General features: G+C 45.3%; 1 protein-coding gene across 3 annotated transcripts in view; it reads left to right on the top strand.

Annotated features, from left to right (window-relative positions):
• Positions 1-25,852, top strand: part of LOC119970550 (versican core protein-like) — a 225,779-nt gene that overhangs the window by 48,473 nt on the left and 151,454 nt on the right. For all 3 annotated transcript variants that reach the window (XM_038805361.1, XM_038805360.1, XM_038805359.1), the window contains exon 8: positions 11,054-14,578. In XM_038805361.1, the coding sequence (XP_038661289.1) occupies positions 11,054-14,578 (3,525 nt within the window). The remainder of the gene's footprint in view (positions 1-11,053; positions 14,579-25,852) is intronic.

Raw genomic sequence — 25,852 nt, 5'->3', positions numbered from 1 at the left:
GATCTGCAAATAGTGGGCCCCTCCGCTGCCACGAAATACGTCGCGGGGACACACAGAAAATCCTGCCCTGTGTCCTGAGTTTTGCAAGCACGGGTTGGTTGTGTACGATCAGTACTCTGCCTACTGTGAATAGCTGAAGGGATGTCCTGTTTAATATGATCTGCTGCCAATCATTAGGACTTATGACTTGCATATCTGGCATCGCACCGGCGTTGAAATTTAAAATCCATGTTATTCACTTGTGTGGTAGCATCCTGTTAATGGAAAACACCGCTCGTGCTGTTATTGCATAGTAGCAGTCTGAAATGGCTAGCTTCATCTGTCGTTCAAATTTTTGAGATATGAGGTAAGATCAGGTCTGAAATTAGTGGCCTCAGGACCATTTGTTCTAATGCACAGTACACACACAGCGAGCAATAATCTGATTGGTGTGGGCTTTATTGCCCAGGATAGCTATTTCGATGTCAAGCTTGCATGGTGAGCAAATGGCTCAGGCCTTATTCACGAAATAGCCTTTCGAGCCAATTGTGCATTATGTGGGGCTGTAGGAAACTCAACATGTATATTGACTGGTTACAGTATGCTTGTGTCAGTCAATGGTCGAGAACCCATGAGCAGATTTATCCAACCAGCATGTCGATGAAAGGGAGCTCATTAGATTGCCCCATTTCTTTTTTTAAAAATAAATTTAGAGTACCAAATTCATTTTATCCAATTAAGGGGCAATTTAGCATGGCTAATCCGCCTAGCCTGCACATCTTTGGGATGTGGGGCAAAACCCATGCAAACACAGGGACAATGTACAAACACCACACGGACAGTGACCCAGAGCCGGGATTGAACCTGGGACCTTGGTGCCGTGAGGCAGCAGGGCTAACCCACTGTGCCACCGTGTTGCCCTAGACTGCCCCATTTCAATGGTAAATTTGAGTATGGGAGAGACCACATTAAGGTGAGTAAGAAAATTCCTTTCTTTGGATTGCTACCATGCCATGGTGGAGAGGCTCGAACATTCCGTTGATCCTGAGAGCAATGCCATCGGGAATTGTAAACTCCTAGTGGGTAACCAATGATGGTTAGGTCGGAGCAGAGGAACCAGACAAACTGCAATCCAAAACAAGTCCTCAAAGGCGATAAGGCAGAAGATACTCGTATGGTAATCAACAGCTGCTATGACTGAAGGAGTAGGGAGAGCCCCAGTTTTCGAGGTTCCCTGGCCACTGTCAAGGGCCGTGCGTCTGCTGATGTGCAACAGCAAACCAACATTCATGTCCCGCACCAGGTGTCTACCTGGAGGAAACCAACATCCCCCCCCCAGAAAACATTCAACCCTGCAGCGATTGGTGGGAAGTGACGGGGACAGGACCATGAGTTCTGAATGTCCTAGCATCTGACCGGCACATAGGCTGTGGAGTTTGATTCAGTCACCTTACTCTTGAAATAGGAACAGGAGAGCGTTTCAGCAGCTTTCTTCACGACTGAGCAACTCTTTTTAGGATCCACTCTGCTCATCCTGCATGGGGAAAGGGCTAGGAAAGGTGCCCTAATAATAACCTGTTCCATCCCCAACCTGGCTGGAAAACCACATCCAGGAGGTTGATATACCTGCCGTCAGAAAATCAAAGCTAGGGAAATATGGTGGCGCAGTGGTTAGCACTGCTACCTCATGGCGCCAAGGTCCCTGGTTCGATCCCGGCCCTGGGTCACAGTCTGTGTGGAGTTTGCACATTCTCCCCGTGTCTGTGTGGGTCTCACCCACAACACAAAAACATGTGCAGGGTAAGTGGATTGGCCACGCTAAATTGCCCCTTAATTGGAAAAAATGAATTGGGTACTCTTAATTTATATTAAAAGAAGAAAGAAAATCCAAGCTAAACTGATTTCGTAACTTGGTTTTGATTTCAAGCAAAACAATCGACCAGAGTGGAGAACTGCCCTTGTTGCCCGTGAACTCAGGCACTTCAACATTGACTTTGTTGCCCTGCAAGAGAGCTGAAGAGCAGGCAAAGGGCAGCTGAGGGAAGATAGCGGTGGCTATACCTTCGCCTGGAAAAGAAAACCCAAGGATCAGCCCAGGACACATGGAATCGGGTTCACCATCAAGAATTAACTCATCAACCGACTCTTGGAGTTCCCTGTCAGCATTAACAAGCGCCTCATGATCCTCTGCCTACTACTTCCCAAGAACCAGAAGGCAATGGTCATGATTGCCTATGCCCCAACCTGTGATGCCAATGAAGAGTCCAAAGAAGGCTTCGCCCTCCTCACTCTCCATCACTGTGAAGATCATCGCCCAAATCTTCACTAGCCGCCATCTCTGAGTCTCTGAAGAAATCCTTCTGGAAAGCCAGTGTGGCTTCTGACCAAACTATGGAACAGCAGACATTTTTTTCACTGCTCTGCAAATTCAAGACGAATGCCAGAAGCCCGACATGGCCTTCATCGATCTGACCAAGACTGTTGACTCAGTCAATTTGGAAGTGTGATGGAAGACCCTGTCAAAGGCTGGCTGTCCGGAGAAATTCATAACATCCTCTGACTCCTCGACAAGATTTTGCTGACAGTCAGGCACGATTCAACGGAAAAAAAAATCTATGCCCTGTTTTGGGCGTGTTTAGCGGGGTCTTTCTTGGCAGCTGCAGCGCCAAGAAACACCCCACTATTTAATTCACTTTGCTGTTTCCTTTGGCCCCGAGAAGTTAATCTCTGCTGTGGCACAATATTTCTCCCTCCATGCTCTGAAAATGGATCAAAGGCCTACCTTTAATTTTAGTGAAGTTATTTTTTTTTGATGAGGTGAGACTCATTGAGAAAGGTGCAGATTATTTTAAGCAAATAGTGTGAGCACAAAGCATGCCTTGAGGTGAAAATAGCCACAAGAATTCAAAGATCAGTTGTTGCCAGTGAGAACTGGTATTTGCAGTGAGGATAGGACAAGATTCAGAGTGTAGGAGCAGACCTCTTTTTCAGAAGGTTTTCAATAAATCATAACGGTGGGTATTTGAAATTTTTATATGATCTAGTATTTCAACTGTAAAAGTCTCTGAACAGCAAAAGTCCAGATTGTGTTACTCCAAAAGCTTTGGTTAGAAAGAACATTTTGAACTATGTAAAACTATGGTGAAGTGTTTCCATTGGTTGTGATGTTTTTCATAATAATTTGAGATGATCAACTTGGATGAGCAGACATGCAACTTTATACATCTGGTATAAAGTTAGTCATATTAGCTAATTGTAATTTTTCCTCTTGCATATTGGTACTTAATGAGTCAGTTGGCATTCCTGGGGCGGCATTCTCCCCTACCAAGCGTGACGGAGGGTGCCGGAGTAGGGGAGTGGCGCCAACCACTCAGGGGTCGCGCCTTCCCAAAGGTGGGGAATTCTCCCCACCTTTGGGGGCCAGCCCCGCGCCGGAGCGGTTAGCACCAGAAAACTGGCGCAAAAAACCGGCGCCCCCGGTGCGGGACTGGCCAAAAGGCTTTCGCCGGTCCGCGCATGCGCCGGCAGTGACGTCACTGCCGGCGCATGCGCGATGCAGGGTTCTCTTCCGCTTCTGCCATGGCGGAGGCCGTGGCGGCGCGGAAGGAGAAAGAGTGCAGCCAGGGCACTGGCCCGCAGTCTGAGCGGGGGGCCCCGATCGCGGGCCAGGCCACCGTGGGGGCACCCCCCGGGGTTCGATCGCCCCCCCGCCCCCCCCAGGACCCCGGGGGCCTGCTCGCGCCACTGAGCCTGCCGTTCCAGAGGTGGTTTCAACCTCGGTGGCGGGAGAGGCCTCCCAGCGGCGGGACTTCGGCCCATCCGGGCCGGAGAATCGCCGCAGGGGCTTCTCCGATCGGCGGGGTGAGATTCCTGCCCCCGCCACTTCCCGGTGGCGGAGAATCTCTGCCACGGCAGGGGCGGGATTTTAGGCGCCCCCAGGCGATTCTCCGACCCTGCTGGGGGTCGGAGAATTTTGCCCCTGATCTGAATGAGATGTGGAAAGAAGCTTAAATGCAGCATGCTTGAAACTGGAAAGTCTCTGGGCGCGATTCTCCGCCCCCCACGACGGGTCGGAGAATAGTGGGAGGGCCTTCCCGACATTTTTCCCGACCTCCCGCTATTCTCCCCCCCCCACGGCCGCCCCATGACACGAATCGCTGCTCGCCATTTTTTACGGCGAGCAGCGATTCTCCCCTAGCCGATGGGCCGATTTCCCAGGCCTTTACGGCCGTTTTCACGAACTCCAACACACCTGCTCTCACAGTTTGTGAAAACGGCCGCAAAGTGCCGTTCTGGAGAACCATGCCACCGATTGGCACGGCCGCACCACGGCCGTGCCAAGGGTGGCATGGGCCCGCGATCGGTGCTGGGCAGCGGGTCCGAACCCCGCGCACTCTTTGTTCCTCCGCCGCCCTGCTGGATCAGTCCGCGGGGCAGCTGAGGGGCATACCGGCCCGCGCATGCGCGGGTTTCACGCATATGCGCGATGACGTCATCCGCGCATGCGCGGATTGGAGCCGTCCAATCCGCGCATGCGCGGCTGACGTCATCGTTTGCGTCAGCCGCCGTTAACCTTGGCGCGCGGGCTTAGCGAAGTTCGCTAAGCCTGCTATGCCGAGGTTCACGGGGCCCCGCTGCTAGCCCCGACCGGGGAGCAGAATCGGGTCCCGGGAGGGGGCGCGGAGGCTGCCGTGAAACACGGCCAGTTTCACGGCAGCCTTCACGACTCTCCGCATTTGCGGAGAATCGCGCCCTCTTATCTTATTGGTGTGCTTTTGTATCTATGGGCGCGACCTACCTGAACAGAAGCCCATAGCGTGTGATTAGCCGGGTGTTTAGCAGCATTCGGTGTGCCGAGTAACACCACGCTATCGAACAGCCACTCGGATAGGTGGGTACCTTAGCGTGGACCGCACGACCGAGGCCACACTGAGTCCCATTTTTTGAACAGAGGAGCTCTGCTCGCCGGATCTCCTCAGTGCAGGGAGAGATTGGGATACCATTTTTAAATGGTCCCCTGATATCACGACCCCTGATGTGGCCCCAACCCCTCTCCCAAGCCCCAGCACACAGATAAGGGGGGTCTTCACGCACCCCAGGTCTGATCTCAGTTGCGGAAAACATGCCAGCCTGGCATCCTGACATTGCTTGCCTAGCACTTGGCAGTGCCCCATGCCAGATGGAAATGTCACCTGGGCACCTTGACAGTGCTAAGCTGGCACTGCCAAGGTGCCAGGCTGACGGTGCCAAAGTTCAACGGTGGCACCAGCAGTGCCAGGGTGCCACCCTGCCCAGAGGCAAGCACCTAGGGGCCTCCGATCCTTGGGAGACCCCCACGAGTGCTGTTCTGTCTGGTCCTCATTTGGAGAGACCAGCACTGAATGGCACTTGCCCACGATCTCCAAGGGCAGTAGGTACCATGCCTTGGGTAGATCATGAGAGTGCATATTAGAGTTAGACTAACTGTCGCTCTAATATGCAGATTTGCGACGTCTCCTGTTATATCCCGTGAGGTAAGGCGAGCCGGGTAGATCTGAGAAGAGGGATCACCTGGCATGTACCGGTCGCGTTGAGCCGCTCCGCCTTATGGGCTTAATGCGGCCAATAGATCTCACCAAATGCTTCTATTAATTGTGCAATCCTGCTGAGACTGTGGTTACCTGAAATGCCCACTTAGCCTTCAAAACATGCCTCCTTCTGTAGTTAAATAAATAAATAAATAACCTTTATTGTTGCAAGTAGGCTTACATTAACACTGCAATGAAGTTACTGTGAAAAGCCTCTAATTGCCACATGTAGTGAGAATTCAGAATTCTCAGCTGGTATGGGAACTGAACCCAAGCTGCTGGCCTTGTTCTGCCTCACAAACCAGCTGTCTAGCCTACTGAGCTCAACCAGCTTTTTAAAGTTAGGAGTTGTTCACACATTACGGCTAAATTATTAGAAGAAAATTAAAAAGCAACCATCTTAATTCAACACCTACAAAGTGTAATATTATGAAAATATACAATATTATTCTGAGGTGGTAGAAAAATGTTTCTTTTTGTGACAAATGATTCATTTTGACTTGTGCCTGATCATGAGTTGCTATTCTGTGCCAAAAGCAGCTTCGTCTGACTTGAATTATGGTTTTTAGTAGATTTGTAGCCAGTCTAAAAAAGTCAGGAAATGGTAGGTTTAAATATGAATGCAAATAAGCCAACTCTTGGTCTTCTGTACGTTTTAAAGTATTTCTAAAAACGAGAACTATTCATTATCATTCAGGGAATGTTCATGTGTCATTCCTCTCCATGCTTTTATATGAAACACATTAAGGCAAAATTTACTTCACTATACTCTCAGAGCTGGTAAAGTCTCACTGTAGTGCTGGAAAGATTTACAATTATTCAACCAAAAGTTGCATTCTGAAGCACGTTTCAAAATAACCCCAGCTCGCAAAATCTTATTCCTTCTGGATAAAAATAAGTTAAAGATTTGTTCCTTTTGCCTTGCTGCCGTCTATTAGCCAACCTTTTAGTGTGACGAGGACCTAGGTTATTAGAATGGATTCCACTCTTCCTGATTGCCAAGCACCTTTAAAAATAATAAGCACGTTATATTCAGGATTGCAGTGCTCCATAATGAACTCCTTTGCTTGCAGACCGATTCGAAATGAAGGTTATGAAAAGGTAAAGAGAAAAAGTAAGATTTAACAGATTCAAAAATAATTTGGGAGGTGAATGTATTCTGATTATTCGCAATATGCTGGTGAAACGTTGCAGCAAACACTGTCTACGTGAAATGGAAACCCTATATATTTGTTTAATAGACAGTTGGAGTCCTTGGGACTTGTTGGTTTTGTATACTTACTTGCTAACCACTAATGAACTTGGCTAATAAGCCAAGCCTCCCCGGACAGGCGCCGGAATGTGGCGACTAGGGGCTTTTCACAGTAACTTCATTGAAGCCTACTCGTGACAATAAGCGATTTTCATTTCATTTCAAATCTGTACCATGAATACAACAGATACACTTCCTTTTCTTCTCCCTGATATTCTAGACCGTTGTTGGAAGTCGTTGGGCTGGATTCTCCGCACCCTGACGCCAAAATCACATTGGGCGACAGGCGGAGTTTCGCACATGAAATCGGGGCCGGCGCCGGTTCAGCGATTCTCTGTCCCCCCCCCCCCCCCCCCCCCCCCCCCCCCCAAATGCGGTGTACTCGGGGAGTACGCCGTGCCGATTATCCACCACTGGAGACCATTGCCAGAGGCCCTCCTCGCTATTCTCCGCCCCCGACCGGCCGAATTCCCGATGGCATGGACCACTCACAGTCCTGCCGTTCGGGACATTCGCAAGGCAGCTGCAAACTCGGGGGTGGGTGAACAGCCAGAAGTCACGGCCCACATCGGTACAAACGGCATGGGTTGAAAGATGGATGAGGCCCTGAAAACAGATTTTAGAGCCCGAGGAAGGAGATTAAAAAGCAGGACTGCTTCAAAGGCAGTAATCTCAGGATTACACCCAGTACCATGTGCTGGTGAGCATGGAGACAGGAAGATAGAGCAAATGAAAGTGTGGCTGGAGAGATGGTGCAGGAGGTAGGGATTTAGATTTCTGAGGCACTGGGAAAGTTCTTGGACATTTTGGGCCTGTACAATGCAAAGGGGTTAAACCTTAAAGGAGCAGGACCAATATCCTCTCTTGGAGATTTGCTACTGCTGTTGGAAACGGTTTAAACTAGCTTGGCAGGAGGATGGAAACCAGAAAGGGAATTCAGATTGGAGAGAAACAAAGCTGGTAATGGTGGGAAGTAGTAAGCCAAATTGGAAGGCAGCTGAAACAAAGGGCTGCATCAAATTGGGTCACAATATGAAAAAAAATGTTGAAAAGGCAAAATTAAAGGCACTCTGTCTGAATGCACACAACATTTGCAACAAGGTGGGTAAATTAACAGCTTAAATCGATGTGGATGGATATGATCGAATTGCCATTAGGGAGAAATGCCTGCAAGGTGATCAAAGTTGAGAACTGATTGTTCAAGGGTATTCAACATTTAGGAAGGCTAGGCAAGAAGGTTAAGGAGGTGAGGGAGTTCTGTTATCAAAGAACAACATCAGTACATTTGTAAGAGAGGATTGTAGATTGTAAGATCAAGATGCAGACCCGTATAGGTGGAGCTTAGCAACAGCAAGGAGCAGCAAACATTGATGGGAGTTATTTACAGGATAACAACGGTGGTGATAATGTAGGGTATGATATAAATCAGGAAATTGGAGGTGCACATAACAAGGATAATACAGTAATCGTGGGGGACCTCAATCTAGATAGAGACTGGGTAAACCAAATTAGTAATAATGCTGTGGAAGATGAATTTCTGGAGTGTATACAAGGTGAGATTCTGGAACAGTTTGTTGAGGAATCAACTAGGGAGTGGGCTATTTTAGATCTAGCACTATGCGATGAGAAAGGATTAATTAGTAATCTTATTGTAAAGGAGTCTTTAGGGAATAGTAACCATAATATGAAAGAGGTTTACATAACATTTGAAAGTGAAGTAGTTCAATGCAAAATTAAGGGTTTAAAACGAAACAAAGGAAACTACAAAGGTATAAGGGGCAAGTTGGCCGCAATAGATTGGGAGACTGCAGCGCGGCTCAGTGGAATTAAATCTGTGACCGATTTTGGGTGTGTTTAAAGAGTGTTTAACTGTGGCTTCACCTGGGACCTAAAAGCCACACCTGGGAGACTTCACCAGGGTGCTGTTTAGTACTGGTTTCCACAAACATTGACCAGTTGTAATGGTACCTGGGGGTCTCCTAGGCCATTAGAGACCCCCTTGCATGCCAGGCTGGCAGGGGCAATTTCAGGGTGGCAGTGCCAGGATGCCTGGGTGTCAGGTTGGCACTGCCAGGGATCAAGCACGGGGGCCTTACAGATGGAGGCAGGATGAGGGAGTATTCCCGGTTGCCTCCCCAAAGTTGGGGTGAAAATGGGGGGAGGGAGGTGCTGAAAGCCGGGGGGAGGGGGGGGGGGGGTGAGAGATTGGGGAAGCCAGACAAAATGGTGCCCTCGATCTGAGGGGTTCTTTCCTGCTGGGCTGGCCAGCAGGAAATTACTCAAGTATGGCCTCAGCGGGGAGAAACCTCCAGAGGCCAGAAAATGGCAATTTGCCGTTGAATGGCGGAGTGTTTCTCGGTACTGCAGCAAGGCTAGAGCGCATGGGATGGGGTGTAATATTTGGATGATTTGAGAATTGGTTAACGGACATAAAACAGGGAAAATAAATAAATGGTTCACCAGGTTGCGATTAGTGTGGTAGTGCAAGTATCAGTGCTTCACCCCCAGTTATTCACAATCTTGATTTGGATGTGGTGACCAAATGTAACGTTTCAAAGTTTGTTGATGTCACAAAACCAGGTGGGAATATGAGTTGTGAAGAGGATGCAAAGAGGCTTTAAGGGAATTTAGACAGGCTATCTGAATGGGCAGGAACATAGCAGATGGAACATAGCGTGGAAAAATGTGAAATTATCCACTTTGGCAGGAAAAACAGAAATGCAGACTATTTTGTAAATGGTGAGAGATTGGGACGAATTCATGCCCAAAGGGACCTGGATATCCTTATTCATGAGTCACTGAAAGATAACATGCAGGTGCAGCAAGTCATTAGAAAGGCAAATTATTCTGGCCTTTAGGGTAAAAGGATCTCAGTTCAGGAATCATAGAATTTACAGTGTAGAAGGAGGCCTTTCGGTCCATTGAGTCGTCACCAGCCCTTGGAAACTGCTCCCTGCTTAAGCACACACCTCCAGCCTGCCCCAGTAACCCCACCTAACCTTTTTGGACACTAAGGGCAATTTAGCATGGCCAATCTACCTAACTTGCACATCTTTGGACTGTGGGAGGTAACCGGAGCACCCGGAGAAACCCACGCAGACACGGGGAAAACGTGCGGACTCTGCACAGACAGTGACCCAAGCTGGGAATTGAACCTGGGACCCTGGAGCTGTGAAGCAACGGTGCTAGCCGCTGTGCTACCGTGCCACCCATATAAATAAAGACATCTTACTGCAATTGTGCCTTGGTGAGAGTGCACCTGGAGTATTGTGCATAGTTTTTGTCTCCGGAGACAAAAACCTTACTACCGAAGAAGTGTAATAGAGATGTACTGGACCCAACCCTGGAAAGGCGAGATTGTTCTGTGAGACGAGATTGAGGAGACTGGGCTTGTATTCTCTAGAGTTTAGAAGAATGAGAGCTCATTGAAACATACCATTTTTTTTACAGGGCTCAACAAGACAGATGCAGTCAGAATGTTTCCTCTGGTTGGGAATCAATCTTAGAATAAGACTGAGATTAGGACTGAGATGAGGAAGAATTTCTTCACTGAGAGGGTGGCAAATCTTCGGGCTGTGGAGGCTCAGTCATTGAGTATGATCAAGACAGAGTTTGCTAGATTTCTAGATGGTGAACACATCAAGGGATGTGGGGATATTGCCGGAAAATGCCATTGAGGTAGAAGGTCAGCAATGATCGAGTTGAATGACGGGTCAGGTCCAAGGGTCTGAATCACCTACTTCTACTCCTATTTCCTATGTTCCTACTTTTTCCGATAGTCGGTTTATTTAATTAAATCCATTTTTAATTGCCCAGCTGCCATGGTGGGATTTTAACTTCAGTCTCTGGACCATTAATCCAGGTCTCAAGAATATTAGTCCAGTAAAATAACTGCTGTGCTACTGTACCCCTCCAATGTTGACACTGCCAGAGTATGTGGATCTGAGGAGGAAACCAAATTTGCATGGTATCTAAGTAGCCCATGTCACTAAGAGCACTTCTTGAGTTTCCACCTTCACCATTCTGACAGGAATTTCAGCCTCAACACTGTGTTTGGATTCTGGTGAAGATTTCATGGGAGCTTGCCACAACAAATGAGGAATTTCTACAATACATTTGTGGATCTAAAAGGAAAACATAATTGTTTTTGTCATTTTTTTTACTGTTAGTCTTGTGTATTATTGACTATAATCCCAAGGTGATATGTTGTAAGCAATCTGACAAAATTCCAACTTTTATTTAAATGTGTTCGCAGGTAGGCCTGTAAAGAAACCAACACCACAAATAGTTTCAGGCCCCAAAAAAGTACATCAAGCTGCAACTAACTTGACAGTTCAGAAGGTACAACTACCTGTCACATTCACTGTTGAAGATTACAATCAAAGCAGGCGTCTTGATTCAAAGCCTTTTCAAGAAGGAGGTCAGAAGACCCATTTAGCCTTTGAGCCAAGAACAAGTGCTGTCGTAACGAGTGGGATTCATCTTGTCAAAATTGATGTTGATAAACTTGTGGACGATGTCGTCACTCAAAACCACAGCGTGGTCCCAAGTATTAAAGCAAGACCTAGTGATGAAGCCACTGTAAAAACATCAATGGAACATAGTACAAGTACTGAGATTCCAGCAGCTGAACACAGGGTGCAACCTCCAGTTGGACACGATGAGGATCTGAAAAAGGACATAATGGTTTTAACTGCCTCCTCCAGACCATCAATTACAAAAGAAATTCAAAGCACAAGTACTCCTGCCCAAAAGAAAGAAAAAGTTCAACCTGGCACGCACAGCACGTTGTTAGTAGAAATGGATCTTGTAACGGTAGAAGATGAAAAACTGAAATTATCTATGGCTGCCAGCACTGTGAGAATGGAAAGTTCAGAAAAAGACTCTGAAACTAGCAGACAACAAGAGATCAAGGAACCCACCAGTGGCACAACACAAACAACAATTGACGCCTTAAAAAGAACAGTGGAGCATGTCAGTGAGATTACTCAGTCAGTGGAGGGAGAGGATGACAGGACAATGTTGTCAGTGGGAACCATATCTTCGCCAACCACTGGTAAACTGCAACTAACTGAAGGAACACAAATCGTTGGTGTTTTCGTATCTCATTCAGAGGCTGAGGGACAAAAGCTAGAACCTGAAAAAGAGCCTGAGAAAATAAGTGTAACTGCTACTACTACAGGAGCTAGCATCAGTGAAACAACTTTGACACAGCGGAATGAAGTGAAGATTGCAGATTATGAAAAAATAGAAGGTAAAGGTGATGAGAAATCCATTATGTCATCAGTGGTACCAGTTTCGATGGTACATGAAGCAGTGTCTGCTAAACGTGATACTGGAACAGATTTGACCCCAGTGGTAACTGATGACCTTAATTTTGAACTGAAGAAAGAGCAGGACATCAAGAAAGAGGTGGGTACCTCCACACAAGATATCGGCACCATTACAATCCAATCTGTAACAACTGAAGAGAAAGAAGCCAAGCATTTTGAAAAAGTTACCTCAGAAACAATAGTACCAGAAATCAGTCCATCAACTGTTGCACCTGTAACTGGTACTGTTGTAGCCCCAGGGACTATCAGAGCAATAACAATTGAATTGGAGACAATTAAAATTGAAGCAGCAACTATTTTAGCACCATCTTTTTCTAAGCTAAAACCAACTGACTCTGTACCTACAAAAGCAAGCTTTGCTGAATTTGAAAAATCTTCCATTTCATTACCACACACCAGTAAAAGATATCAGGCAGAGCCAAGTTTGGAAGTCGAGCCCTTTTCTTCAGAAATAGTGTCCAGTAAAGGTTTTGAAGACATGGGCACTAAGGCTATTTATACTGAGGCAACTAAGTTAATTGAAAGATCAACAGTCCATGCAGTTCCCTTAGAACCTCAACAATTTACTTTACCGTCCACTTTGCACCATATAGGTAGCACACCAGAAAGCACTGTGAAAGTTTCATCACCAAAATACATAGGTGAAGGCCCCAAAGATTTGACTACTAATCAAACTAAGGCCGTTCAGGCTGTGTCAAGGTCGACATTGCCTGGCCAGATAGAGGAAACTACTGTTTCTGCTATATTATCCTTGGGGGTTCCCTTAACTAAAGATTTACATGGGAGCAGGACATATGAGTTCAGTGAACTTGGAGAACCAACCATAACTGAAGGTCCTTTGATTCAGGAAATTCAGACAGTCTCAGATGCAGCTAGAGAATCAGAAAGTGACACAAAATATATTGATAGGGTAGCTTCTGTAAGTCATCAAACAGATGCAGACAAGGAAAATGAACCAGAATATGGCACAAGTCTTTTGGGAAAAGAGCATACTATTACAAGCTCTAAAGTAGAACCAGATATTTCTACTGTTGAACCTGACAGAAAAGTCGATATGGCAACTCAGTTACCACAGAATGAGTTCACACCTTCTACTGCACCAGAGCCAACCACCACTGTTCTGAGTTCTCAAACAAAAGTTATCGAAGAAAGTCAAAAAATCCACTTCACCGTACTTGATGATAAAATAACATTTGAGACGCCATTGACATCAACTAGGGAGAAAAATCTGACATCTGATATGATTGCCACCATACAAACATCAGAAGCAAAAAGTGACGGTCATATTACTACAGTGATAACGCCACAGAAATTGGTGCCTGTAAATGAAACTCACCCTGTAGGACTAATGCATATAGATTATGTGGGAACAAGAGTTGTGCCCTTAGTTACTGTCTCGAATACAATGTCACCTACCAAAGGTTTCACAGTGGCAAGCCCCCATGAAAAACTAGAAGTGAGCACCGTTGAAAAGATTACCATTGAGCGTGTGAGCACTGAAGCTCCAGGCACTGAATTACATTCAACCACCCCACCAACATCAACATTACCCACTAAGGTTGAGGATGAACCAGAGAAAGCAACACCCTACCACCCTACCTTTATACAGGCGACCACTTTAATCCCTAAGGTTGAAACAACCATTTCTGTAAAATATCCCACTTCAGATGATGTTGAGAGGAGTCCTGATAAAGTAAGCTCTGTAATAATTACTGAAATGTCTAAAATTACTGAAATGCCTCAATTGGAAGAAGGAATTTCCACTTTCCAGAATGAATCAGTTCTTACTTCCCCATCCATATCAGCAGAAAAGGCAGAGGGTTCATACACCATGGAAGAGCCCACAGCTATACACAAAGAAAACATAACAAGCTATCAAACCGTAGGACTTACTGATATCAAAACAGCAACCACTGTACCCATCACCACAGCTCAGATTAACATAACTTCAACTACACCTAAAATGTCAACAGTCATGGCTCCTACTGCTGAAATTAGACCTGGTATTGGTGTTTCTATGACTGAACCTGAAATGTTAACTTCTGCGAAACCCAAGCGTTTAAAAACAAGTGCGACTCCAATTATTAATGAAAATGAGCCTGGTGAGACTACAGCCGAAGAGACTGTCATTATTGGTGAATCAGTTACACAGCCTCCAGGTATCTCGGAGGTTGATATGATTAGCAAAATGTCACAACCGGACATCGATTATGAATATTTCACCACACAATCATCCAAAACAAAATTGGTATCAACAACCTTTAAACCTTCTCTTGCATATACTAAACCTACTGAAAAGGCTGTGGAAGATTCAACAATTTCCACTGTTTCATCATCAACAAGAGCTTCCCCAACTCCAGTAGATACCGAGGAACAGCAGAAGCCTCTGGTTATTGAAGAAAAGTTAATTGCGAATACTACAGTGGAGAAAACATCACCTGATCAAGGTAAGTTATTTTTATTTGCTTTTTAAAAACATAGTCATTCAAATATATATTTGCTGTAGTTGGGGAAAACTATTGTGTCTATTAAGGGTCAATTGTTAACATTTTACTAGTGATTGGTGGCATTGTGATTTTGCTGTATCTCAACCTCTTATCCTAGAATTACTATGGTGGTGGTTGATATTCAAAATAGGTAGAAACCTAAGAGTGTTGAAATCCAATTTTACCATAGCCATTATACGTCAGTATGGCAAGCTGTGAAATTGTTTTTATACTCTACTATCTGAATGCTGTGGCTTTTGCATTGTTCCTTCTTAAATATATAAATACAATTGTCACAGTAGATATATTGCAGTAAATGAGTGGCTTGTTGGCAGAGTGATGGAAGCAATTCATTGGAATTATCTTTTTCATGTGGATTTCAAAACTTTTCTAAAAGGCGCTACTGATAAACAAGATAGTCTTGGGTTTATTTTAATTAACAGCGTTCCATCTTGTAAAAGAACAATGTTAAAGTCATGTTGCTGGTACTAACTTAACTCAATGGTAGTACACTTAAGGCTGTAGATGATGAATTCAAGCTTGATGAAACGACTGAGTAGATAAATGACACTGACACTTCAGTTCAGGGCTGAACAAATGTTTGATTGTTAGAGGTAACATTTTTCTGGAAAAAACCCAGGACTTTGGCTGTTCAGATGAATGTAAACTATTTATGTTTTACTCTGAAGAAAAGCAAATAATTCATTCCATCACAAAACAGAATGCTTTCGCTAGTCACTCATCTAATTGCGGAACAGGGGATTTTCTTACATGCAAATTGGCTGCAGCGTTTATTTAACAACAGCAGAGACAACACTTCAAAAGTAATTGATGAGCTGTGCAGTGTTTTGGAATGTCCTGAGGATGTAAGAGATGCTATATGAGTGTAAGTTCTGTCATTCCTTATGCTGAGATCAGCACTCGCAGAGAGATCATGCCAGCTAACGACCTCTAACACTGATCTCATTGGAGAATGTAAGGACTGTGGGTGGCCCTATAATTTGAAGTGGGAGATGGTGGTGTGGCGGTAATGTCACTGGACTAGAAATTCAGAGGCCCAAGCTAACGTTCTGGGGATACAGGTTCAGATCCCATCATAATAGCTGGTGGGATTTAAATTTGATTAATAAAATCTGGAATTAAAAACTAGGCTCAATAATGTTGAACATGAAACTAGCATTGATTGTTGTTAAAAACACATCTGGTTCATTAATGCCCTTTATGGAAGGAAACTTGCCATTTTTACCCAGTCTGACCTATGTGTGAAACCAGCCTGAATCTTTTGCCTCTGAAATGGCCCAGCTAGCAACTTAATTCAAGGGCAATTAAAGATAGGCAACAAACAGTGGCCTAGCCAGGTATATTGCTGATGCAAATTGCCCCACAGGCCAGAAAGTCCAACTGTGGGATTAGCTGGTCCACTCCCTAAAAAGAGAATAAATAGTACGGAGGTTGAAACTAGCAATTTATAAGAGAGTTCTTTCTTTGTTGTGACTCAAATCTTGAATCAATACCCTAGTACCGCTAAACTCAATGTCTGTACACCTTTCCTTCTGATGGTGCATCAGCCTTTTGAGGGGTTGAGAATTTGGGTACTCCAAACTTGCGGATTCCAATGTTTTAAGTCCTGGCCTCTTTGCATTTGGTGGCTTTGTTTGGGGTGGATTACGCTATTGCAATGTGCCAGTGACCCAGCATAATTGGGTGTAGCAATGTTTACAGCTATCACAGAGAATCTCTGCTAGCATTATGGCAGGAGCCGACTGGAGGCGTTGAGCAATTTCATGGCCAATGTCTTACTGAAGGCTAACTAGGTCATTACTGTAAAATATATTTAAGTTTCATATTTGCCAATGGACTCTTATTAATCCATTTCTTTAAGTTAGGTTCTGAGGCTATGGTCCATTCCACAAGAACAAAATATTCCATTTCAAATGTTACATTAAATCTACCTTTTCGGAATAATATACAAGTTGCCTTTCAAATTGTGATATTACAATGACTGCATAACTTATGTTTTGTAGGGGCAACTATCATTACTAAAGCAATTTTACTCATCCCAAAAAATAGATTATGACCAATTCTGTTTATTTCAATGAATTTTCAGTGCACCTCCAGTTGAGAAACCTACCTAGATTTATTTGTTTTTTAAATCTTTCCAGTGGCATTTCAAAATTACTGCCTAGATTTATACTGGTACATCACAGATTACATAGAATATACAACACGGAAACCGACCATTCTGTCCAACTAGTCTATTTTGTATTTTATGCTGCACTAAGTCCTGCAGGAACTCCAATCCCTTATGTCCTTGACTTACCTCTTCTGGCCATTTCATGCCAGAGTATTTTAAATCTCCCATCTTTATAATTCTGTATATACTAATTTTTCTGATTTGTTTTCATATTTCTTCCTCCCTACTTCCCGTCTACTATTTATCGCCTACCCCTATTAGTGCGATTGATATTTTTTACTTTTTATCTTTATTCACTGCTTTTCTGATGTCTGCATCACTCTTTATCTACTGCCATTATGTTATTGCCAATAAGCACAATTACATCACTCATTTTTCCTCTCCACCTTTTAAAAACATGTTGGGCGAAATTCTCCGCCCCCCACGACGGGTGGGAGAATAGCGGTAGGGCCTTCCCGACATTTTTGCCGCCCTCCCGCTATTCTCCCACCCCCCCGCCGAAGTTCCGACCCGAATCGCTGCCGCCGTTTTTTTACGGCCGGCAGCGATTCTCAGCTGTTAGATGGGCCGAAGTCCCAGCCCTTTCCGCCGTTTTTACGAACGGCAAACACACCTGGTCTTGCCGTTCGTAAAAACGGCGTCACAAACTCGCTATTAATAACCATGGCACCAATTGGCACGGCCGTACCACGGCCGTGCCAAGGGTGCCATGGACCCGCGATCGGTGGGCACCGATCGCGGGCAGCGGGCCCGATGCCCGCGCACTACTTGTCCTTCCGCTGCCCCGCAGTATCCATTCGCGGGGCGGCTGAGGGGCAACCCGGCCCGCGCATGCGCGGGTTCCGCGCAAAAACGCGATGACGTCATCCGCGCATGCGCGGGTTGGAGTCTTCCAAACTGCACATGCGCGGCTGACGTCATATGACGCGTCAGCCGGCGCTAACTCCGGCAAGCGGGCTTAACGATTTTCGTTAAGCCCGTCTTGCCGGAGCCTACGGCGTCGGGCTGCTAGCCCCGACCGGGGACCAGAATCGGTCCCCGGTCGGGAAGGGGCGCGCTGCCGTAAAACCCGCCCGGGTTTTACGGCAGCTTTACGATTTCTCCCGTTTTGGGAGAATCTTGCCCGTTATACCCCGCAATGTTTAATTCCAAGTTCAGATTTTTCTGCAGCCGTGGCTCAGTAACCACTACTATATTGTATATACAGTATATACAGTATATACGGCTTTGATTCCACCAGATCCTTTGTTTTATTGTAATCACTGTCTGCTTTAATATCTTGCTGATTGTGTCACCGGCTTTAAGGTATTCTTTGGCTTTCATTTCTTCATTGCGATGTCAGTGAAAATCAACATCGACTTTCTTTTACACGAATCTTACAAGATTTACTCTCTGCAGTGACCATTTTGTTCCTCAGTTACCTGAATGCTGATTATTAATGATAGATGATACACAGAGAATTAATCAAATAGATCCTGACCACAGACAATGTGGAAAGTTTATTCAAAAACGGACCCATTTTGTAATAATGTTGAAAGGGATGGGATGTAGAAAGCATTTCTCTGGAAAGGCAGGCAGTCTTATACCATTGGGCTAATGGGCAGCCAGGCTCATGGTATTCCCACAGGCATCAACTTGTAAGTGTGGTGGACTTAGAGGGGCTTAAACCTGCTTTAAGTGTGCTACTGAATGACCAAATTGTATGTAGCTGCATATCATTCATTTACTGAATTTTATCATTATTCTCACAATTTAGTCCCATACGACCATACATAATATAAAATGGGTTGCTACAAAAGCAACAGAAGTGTAAACATTGCTTGAACTTATAATTTGCCTGCATCAAGGACTTGGCAAAAATACATTGAGTTGTTTTAATATACAGTAATTAACATCACTTAAATCTGTGAGATGGTTTCAAGTTTCACCTAATGAATCATGGCTTTTACTGAATGTTTATATTACACCATCACTTGTTTGTGCTCCATATGTGGTCTGTAATTTAATTCTTCGATCCAACAAGCACTATCGGCTGGCACAGGCCTTCCCATGAAACAAAACTCGATATTGAATTCCTCTAATCAGAGCATTTGGTATCCAAAGTGCTCTGTTCTGTTTAACATTAATGTAAAATCAATTGTACTTTGCTAATTGGAAGTTCAGATAATTCAAGAGTTGTCCCAGTCCTTGGAATGTGACATTGAATGATTGTAGGAAACTTTTGCAAAAACAACTGATTTCTCAAAAGTTGCTGCCCTGCACGGGATTATTCAGCATGTTGGTTTTTTTAAAATCAGACTCTTGAGGGGTCTTAACAATAATGAAACCCAAATCAAATCAAAACATGGAGGGTAAATGATCCAGACCTGTTGCATTCTCTCGCAGTCAATATTTCACAGAAAAGGCACTGCTGATAACTGAAGTGTAGACTTCCACAGGTTGTGCCCCTTGAAGTTTAATTTTAGAAATAAGTTCTAACTTTAACGGAAGAGCTAAAAGATTATGTGCAAATGCATCCTTTTCATCTAAATTTATACTGATGAAAGGGATTCAGAATTTTATTGTTCTGTGAAGAGGAAAATTGTAATTTGGATCAAGTCACCATGAAGCCGGAATTTGTATTGGAACTATGACAGGATATATTAATTCAGGATAAAATCGTGGAAGAGATAACCTGTGGGTGAATTATCCATTTGAGGTTCCCATGGGAGCGATCTGTCAACTCATTACAATTCAAAGCATTCACCAAGGACTTTCATGGGGTGCAGGTTCATGCAGTATTTTGGCTACATCTGTTGAAGGCCATTAACCTGTTAGCACATCCAAGTTTTGAAAATTTAATCCTTTTAATGGTGCAGATTTATTATTTTATGTTTGACTGAACCAGACCCCGGATGACATGATCCAATATTTATTTCTGATGCATTTGTGATCCCAACTTAGAGCTTCATCACACAAAAGCATGGATTTAAACGTTATCAGTGTTTATTATGTTCAAATTCCAATAAATGCTCCTGGGAGGTGGAACTCCACAATGGGAGGGCTAATTCATAAAATCCGAAGTAGTTTCTCTTTTCTTTACCTGGAAATACTCAGCATGTTTGGCAGCATCTGTGGAGGGAGAAAGAGCGAGGGTTTCAAGTCAGTGGCCTAGTTCTGATGAAAGGTTAGAGACTTCTCCGCCCCCTCACGTCAGTGGGATTCTCCGTTCCCGCTGCGTGGATGGAGATTTGGCAGAGCGCCAAATTCTCCATCTTTGCTGGCGGCAGTAGCGATCCATACACACAACAGAGAATCCCACCCAGAATGTTAACTCTTTAAATGGTAACTCTGTTGCACTCACTACAGATGCTGCATGATCAGCGGAGTCTTCCAATATTTTATGTTTTTATTTCAGATTTTTTGCTTTTGTACGTGTGATATGTAGTGCAGTGGGTAGCGTCCCTGCCTCTAAACTAGAAGTTCTGGGTTCGAATCCCACACCAGGACCTGATGGCCGAGGAAGGTGTGCTCATTAATGTGACCAAATAGGTTGAGTATCAATGGCAGGTGGTAAGAGTGGGAAACACTCCTGGTCAGCCGTGCTTGATGTGGAACGGTGCCCCTTAAGCTATAGCCTCTGGCGACAGGTTAGTGACCTGTTACAGGCAAAAACTAGCTATGAAAAGAGATGTAAGCAAGTCTGTCATGTATATCACTAAGTGTGGGATGAGGAACAAACTCAAGTGTGGGGCGAGATTCTCTCTCCCGCCAAACCCGTGTTTTCGGATGCGGCACGCCCACACCGGTAGCAGGATCCTCCGTCCCGGCACCGGCCAATGGGGTTTCCCATTGTGCCCATCCCAACTCCATTGGAAAATCCGGTGAGCATGAGTGTGCTCCTTGCGAAGTGGAGGATGGAGAATCTCGCCCGTGGTCTGGTTTCATCCTCAGCAAAACTGCTGAACTCTGTAAAATTCAATTATCTTGTAATCTTGACCCATTATGAAAATTGTGCCCACATTCCACTATTTAAGGATGGTGAGACAGGGAAATCAGGAAATTGCAGACCAGTTAGCTTAACATAAATTTCCAGGATATTTAAAGCATGTAATTAAGAAGAGAAAAAGTGGCTGAACATCCTAAAAATTTCAGCCAAGCTGAGAGAGGCAGCATGAATTTGTAAAAGATAGGTCATGCCTGACAAACCTGATTGAATTTTTGAAAGAACGACTGAAGCACTGGGCAGAGGAATGTCTATGGATATTATTCATATGGACTTCCAGACGGCATTTGATAGATGACTGTTAGCTAAAACAGATGTTTGTGGAATTAAAGGCAAATTATTGATCTGGTTAAGAATTTGGCTGAGTGGTAAGAGACAGAGAGCTGGGATCATGGGCACATACTCTAATTGGCAGGATGCAACCAGTGGTATGCAGCCAGGGTTTGCATTTGGACCTCACCATTTTCCGTATTGAATAACAATTTTGATTATGGGTTACACGCTACAGCCGGGGTGTATTGGTGGTGGAGGGAGTGGGGGACAATCAAGGAGGATGCTTTGGCTTGGATGGTATTGGAGCTGCAGTGACCCAGACAAGTGCAGATTATTCCATCACACTCCTGTGTTTTCCTCGGAGGGAGCCTTTGGTGAATCAGAAGGTAAATTACTCCCCAGAGAACTGCTAACATCTGACCTACTCTTGTCGTTATGTTGCATCACTTCATTAATGATTGAGAGTAAACTGATGAGGCGGTAATTAATCAGATTAGGTTTGTCCTGTGGGTGGGACATACCTAGGTAATTTTCCACATTGTCTGGTGAATGCTATAGTTGTATCTGTATTGGAACAACTTGGCTAGGAGTCACGGCTAGGTCTGGAGCATATTCTCAGTACTACAGCTAGGATTTTGTTGGGGTTCACAGTCTGTGTTCAGCGATCTGTGATATCATTTGGAATGAATCAAATTGGCTGAAAACTGACTTCAGCGATGAGGGGAAGCTCAGGAGAAGCCTTGAGATGACCATCCACTTGATACTTCGAAAAAATATGTATTTTGTTAAAATACATATTTTTATTAAACTTTTGTCATTTTATACCAAAAAGTACAAAAAATGCAAACAACAGTTTGTAATCCCTTCTAACAGTTAACAGTGACCAGTGAAATGTAATATAAATGGCGGCTATTTCCGGTAGAACTCTTCAATTGATCCCAGCACGGTGTATTTGACCTTCCCAAATGCAAAACTTCCATAAAGTTGCCGAGCAACTCGGAGGCACGAGGAGGCGTCACCAGCCCCGAACCCAACAGGATTCACCTCCCAGCAACCAGTGGGGCGAAGGCCAGGACATAAGTCCCAACACTAGGGACTGGATTCTCCGTCCCGCCGTGCCAGACTTCTGGTTCAGCACGCCGGCGGGATGCTCTGTTTCGCCGGCTGGTTAATGGAGGGCAGCATGATAGCACAAGTGGTTAGCACTGTGGCTTCACAGCGCCAGGGTCCCAGGTTCGATTCCCTGCTGGGTCACTGTCTGTGCGGAGTCTGCATGTTCTCCCCGTGTCAGCGTGGGTTTCCTCCGGGTCCTCCGGTTTCCTACCACAGTCCAAAGACGTACAGGTTAGTTAGATTGGCCATGATAAATTGGCCTTCGTGACCAAAAAGGTTAGATGGGGTTATTGGGTTCCGGGGAAAGGGTGGAAGTGATAGCTTAAGTGGGTCGGTGCAGACTCGATGGGCCGAATGGCCTCCTTTTGCACTGTATGTTCTAAAGTGTTCTAATGAGTCTCCCATTATGGGGCAGCCCCATGCCGTCGGGAACCCCCCCCCCCCGGGCTGCTGGCAAAATGGAGCATCCCAATGGCGGAGAATCCAGTCCCAGATTACCAAATCCAGAGCATGGTCAGAAATGACCACTGCCGATATTCCGCTTTTTTCACCCCGGAGAGAAGACAAAGTAATCTATCTTCGAGCACACCTTGTGTACCGGGGAAAAAGACAAGAACTCCTTACCCCCAAGGTGCATAAAGCGCCAAGGGTCCATACCTCCTCTCTCCTCCATGAACATGCCAAGCACCTTTGCTTTCTCTGAAGGGGCCAATGACTTTGGCTTGGAGTGATCCAACTTTGGGTCTTATACACAGTTTAAATACCCCCCAGAATCAGTTGGTGAGTGTCCAAATCCTGTATTGCAGTAAACAATCACCGTATAAAAGTTACATCATCCCAATTCGTGGCGTACACGTTTCCTAAGACTACCAAATTTCCCCCACAGTGTGCATGCAACCATTATGTACCGACCCCAGGACCTTCTCCACCTGGAAGCGGACCCATTTGTCGATTAAAATCGCCACCACCCCAGGCCCTGCTATCAAAGCCTGAGTGAAAAACTTGGCTCGCCCTGGCCTTCCGCAGCGGCCTAGACTTGTCCTGCACCTGCAAGTGAGTCTCCTGTAAAAAAACCACACCAGCCCCAAGCCTTTTCAATGAGAGAAGACTCTCACTCTTTTCACAGGCCCACCCAGGCCCTGTACATTCCAGGTGACTAACCTTGTCGGGGGCCTCTCACCGCCCTCCCTACCTTCGAGTCAGCCATTACCACCCTGATGAATCATCCCTTCATTGCAAATTCCTAGGTTCCAGGCCCCTCCAAAATGGCCTCTGGCCCCACCCCAATTATGAGACAAAGAAAATGCCCCGGCCACTGTTCACTTTCCACCCCTCTACTGCACTCCACCACCTTCCCCGCCCCCCACCCAATATCTCCACCACCCCAACCTCGAGCTTGCAGATTACCTGCCGCCTCAGCAAGCCCCTTCCTGCTACCAAACAGACAAACAACGAGACTCATTGTGCCTCACCAAAACTGGCCCAATGTGTAACAGCCTTCCCCCCACTCCACTCCTTATTACTAGTGAGGTGGCCACCGCCGAAGGTCCCTGTCCCAAAAACCAACAAACAACAGAACATAATCCTCCTTGTTGTGTTATGCTTCTTCATGTGGCATAAGCTGCTTCCTTTTTTTTTCTTCTTTTTTTTTAAAATTTAGATTAGCCAATTATTTTTTTCCAATTAAGGGGCAATTTAGCGTGGCCAATCCACCTACTCTGCACATTTTTGGGTTGTGGGGGCGAAACCCACGCAGACACGGGGAGAATGTGCAAACTCCACACAGACAGTGACCCCGAGCCGGGATCGAACCTGGGACCTCAGCGCCGAGAGGCGGTTGTGCTAACTACTAGGCCACCGTGCTGCCATAAGCTGCTTCCTTGATGTATACTCTGACAAAGGAAGGTTCAGACTTGGAGATAGGTTTAACATATTTATTGAACAGTTGACAATTCTCCTCCTTGAGTTCGACTCTCCTGCTAATCTAACTTTAGTAACTCAATCTAACTAACCAGTCTACTCTAATCCAGTGAGATGCTTCCTGATCTGCCCCTGTCTCTCTTAGTGTCGCCTATGGAAAGAGAAAGAGCATGTGTGCCCTGTCCTTTATATGGGTAGCCCCCTTGTGATAGTGTCACCTCTGGGTGTGTCTTGACTGCCGATTGGTCGTGTCCTATCCTACTGACCTATTGGTTGAATGTCTGTGTGTCATGATGTGTCTGGTGCTCCCTCTAGTGTTTACTCAGTCCTAGTGTATCTACATTAACCCTTTGTGTATCTACAGTGATGCATATCACCACATCCCCCCCTTTTTTCGTGTTACATATTTTCTGTACAGTGTTAAAGAAAATTGAACAAAATAGGTAGATAAGTGATGACACGTACAAATCACGATGACCGTGATGATTATACAATACCAAATAATATGTATGAGTCCAAAGTTCATGAATTAATATGGTTGAGTGGCTTTCTTGTTTTGTGATGGAAGTATCCATTTTGATGTTGTCATTCCCTTGTGAACGCCGTCAGTGTCCCTGTGCTTAAGGAACCAAGAAGTGGTCAAATCACTTTGTTGTCTGATTTGGACTCTTTTTTTCTATGCTTGTGGTAGCGATGCAGTATGTCACCTGTGTTGCGATATTGATGCCATATGTCAGCTGCCTTGAAATCTGGTGCTTGTTTATAGTGGAGCACACTTGAATCGGTGAGATTTGCTGTCATGCCATGGTATGGCTGTACTCTTGCCAGTGTTAGAAGCCGTGCTGTTACATTGTCCTACATTTGCAGAGTTGTACCATGTCGTACCAGTCATTGTTCCAGTGTTGTTGTTTTTGTCGTGCTTGTTGTTGACGTTGGTGCCTTTGGCACGCTTCTTGTTGTTGTCTTTGTTGTTGTTTTCCTAGATTTTGTTGTTGAGTTTGTTGCACTCAATGACCACAACGAGCGAAGAATTCGAGTCCTTCACAAAGTTACTTGCGTCAGTGTCCTTTGTGGCATCTGCTGTTTCATTGAGCGTGCCGTCTCTGATTCCTCGGCACTCCCCGTCTGGAGTCGTGTCTGGTTCACTAGAATCATCTTTGGCTTGTCGATGCTCCCCGTCTGCAGTCCTTTCTGGTTCACCTGAATCAGCTTTAGTTTCTTGACACTCCCCGTCCGGAGCCATTTCAGGTTCACTTGAATCATCTGAGGTGTCACTTGAATCATCTGAGGTGTCTTGATGCTCCCCTTCCGGAGTCAAAATGTTCAGGAATGCATTTTCTTGTGGAGAGGCTCAAGTAGATTAGGTTTGAATTAACGTGGTGTCACTGGAGTCACTAGTAGCCTCACTTTGATTGTCGAATGCCTCTGTACGTACTAGCTGATGTCTGTCAGTCTCGTTGAGATGTCGCACATCTTGTCTGGGAATTGTGAAGCCTTTGTCACTTGTCGCACATACAGTGGGTAGACCTTCAGTATCTTCCTGTTGGTTAGATGAGCTGGGTAGACTGTCAGAGTCTTTTTCTGGTGGCTCAAATAATCTGGGTGGACTGTTAGAGTCGCTTTGTTGTTCACGTAAACGTGGTAGACTGTCATATTCTTCTTGATGTTCACTTGAGCGTGGTAGACTGTCATAGTCTTCTTGCTGTGCACTTGAGCATCTGCTGCTGGTTGCTCAGATAAGGCTGCTAGA

Source organism: Scyliorhinus canicula, chromosome 8, assembly GCF_902713615.1.
Source record: "Scyliorhinus canicula chromosome 8, sScyCan1.1, whole genome shotgun sequence".
NCBI lineage: Eukaryota > Metazoa > Chordata > Chondrichthyes > Carcharhiniformes > Scyliorhinidae > Scyliorhinus > Scyliorhinus canicula.
Note: the sequence above shows the minus strand (reverse complement) of the source record. Positions and strands in the feature narration are given on the sequence as shown.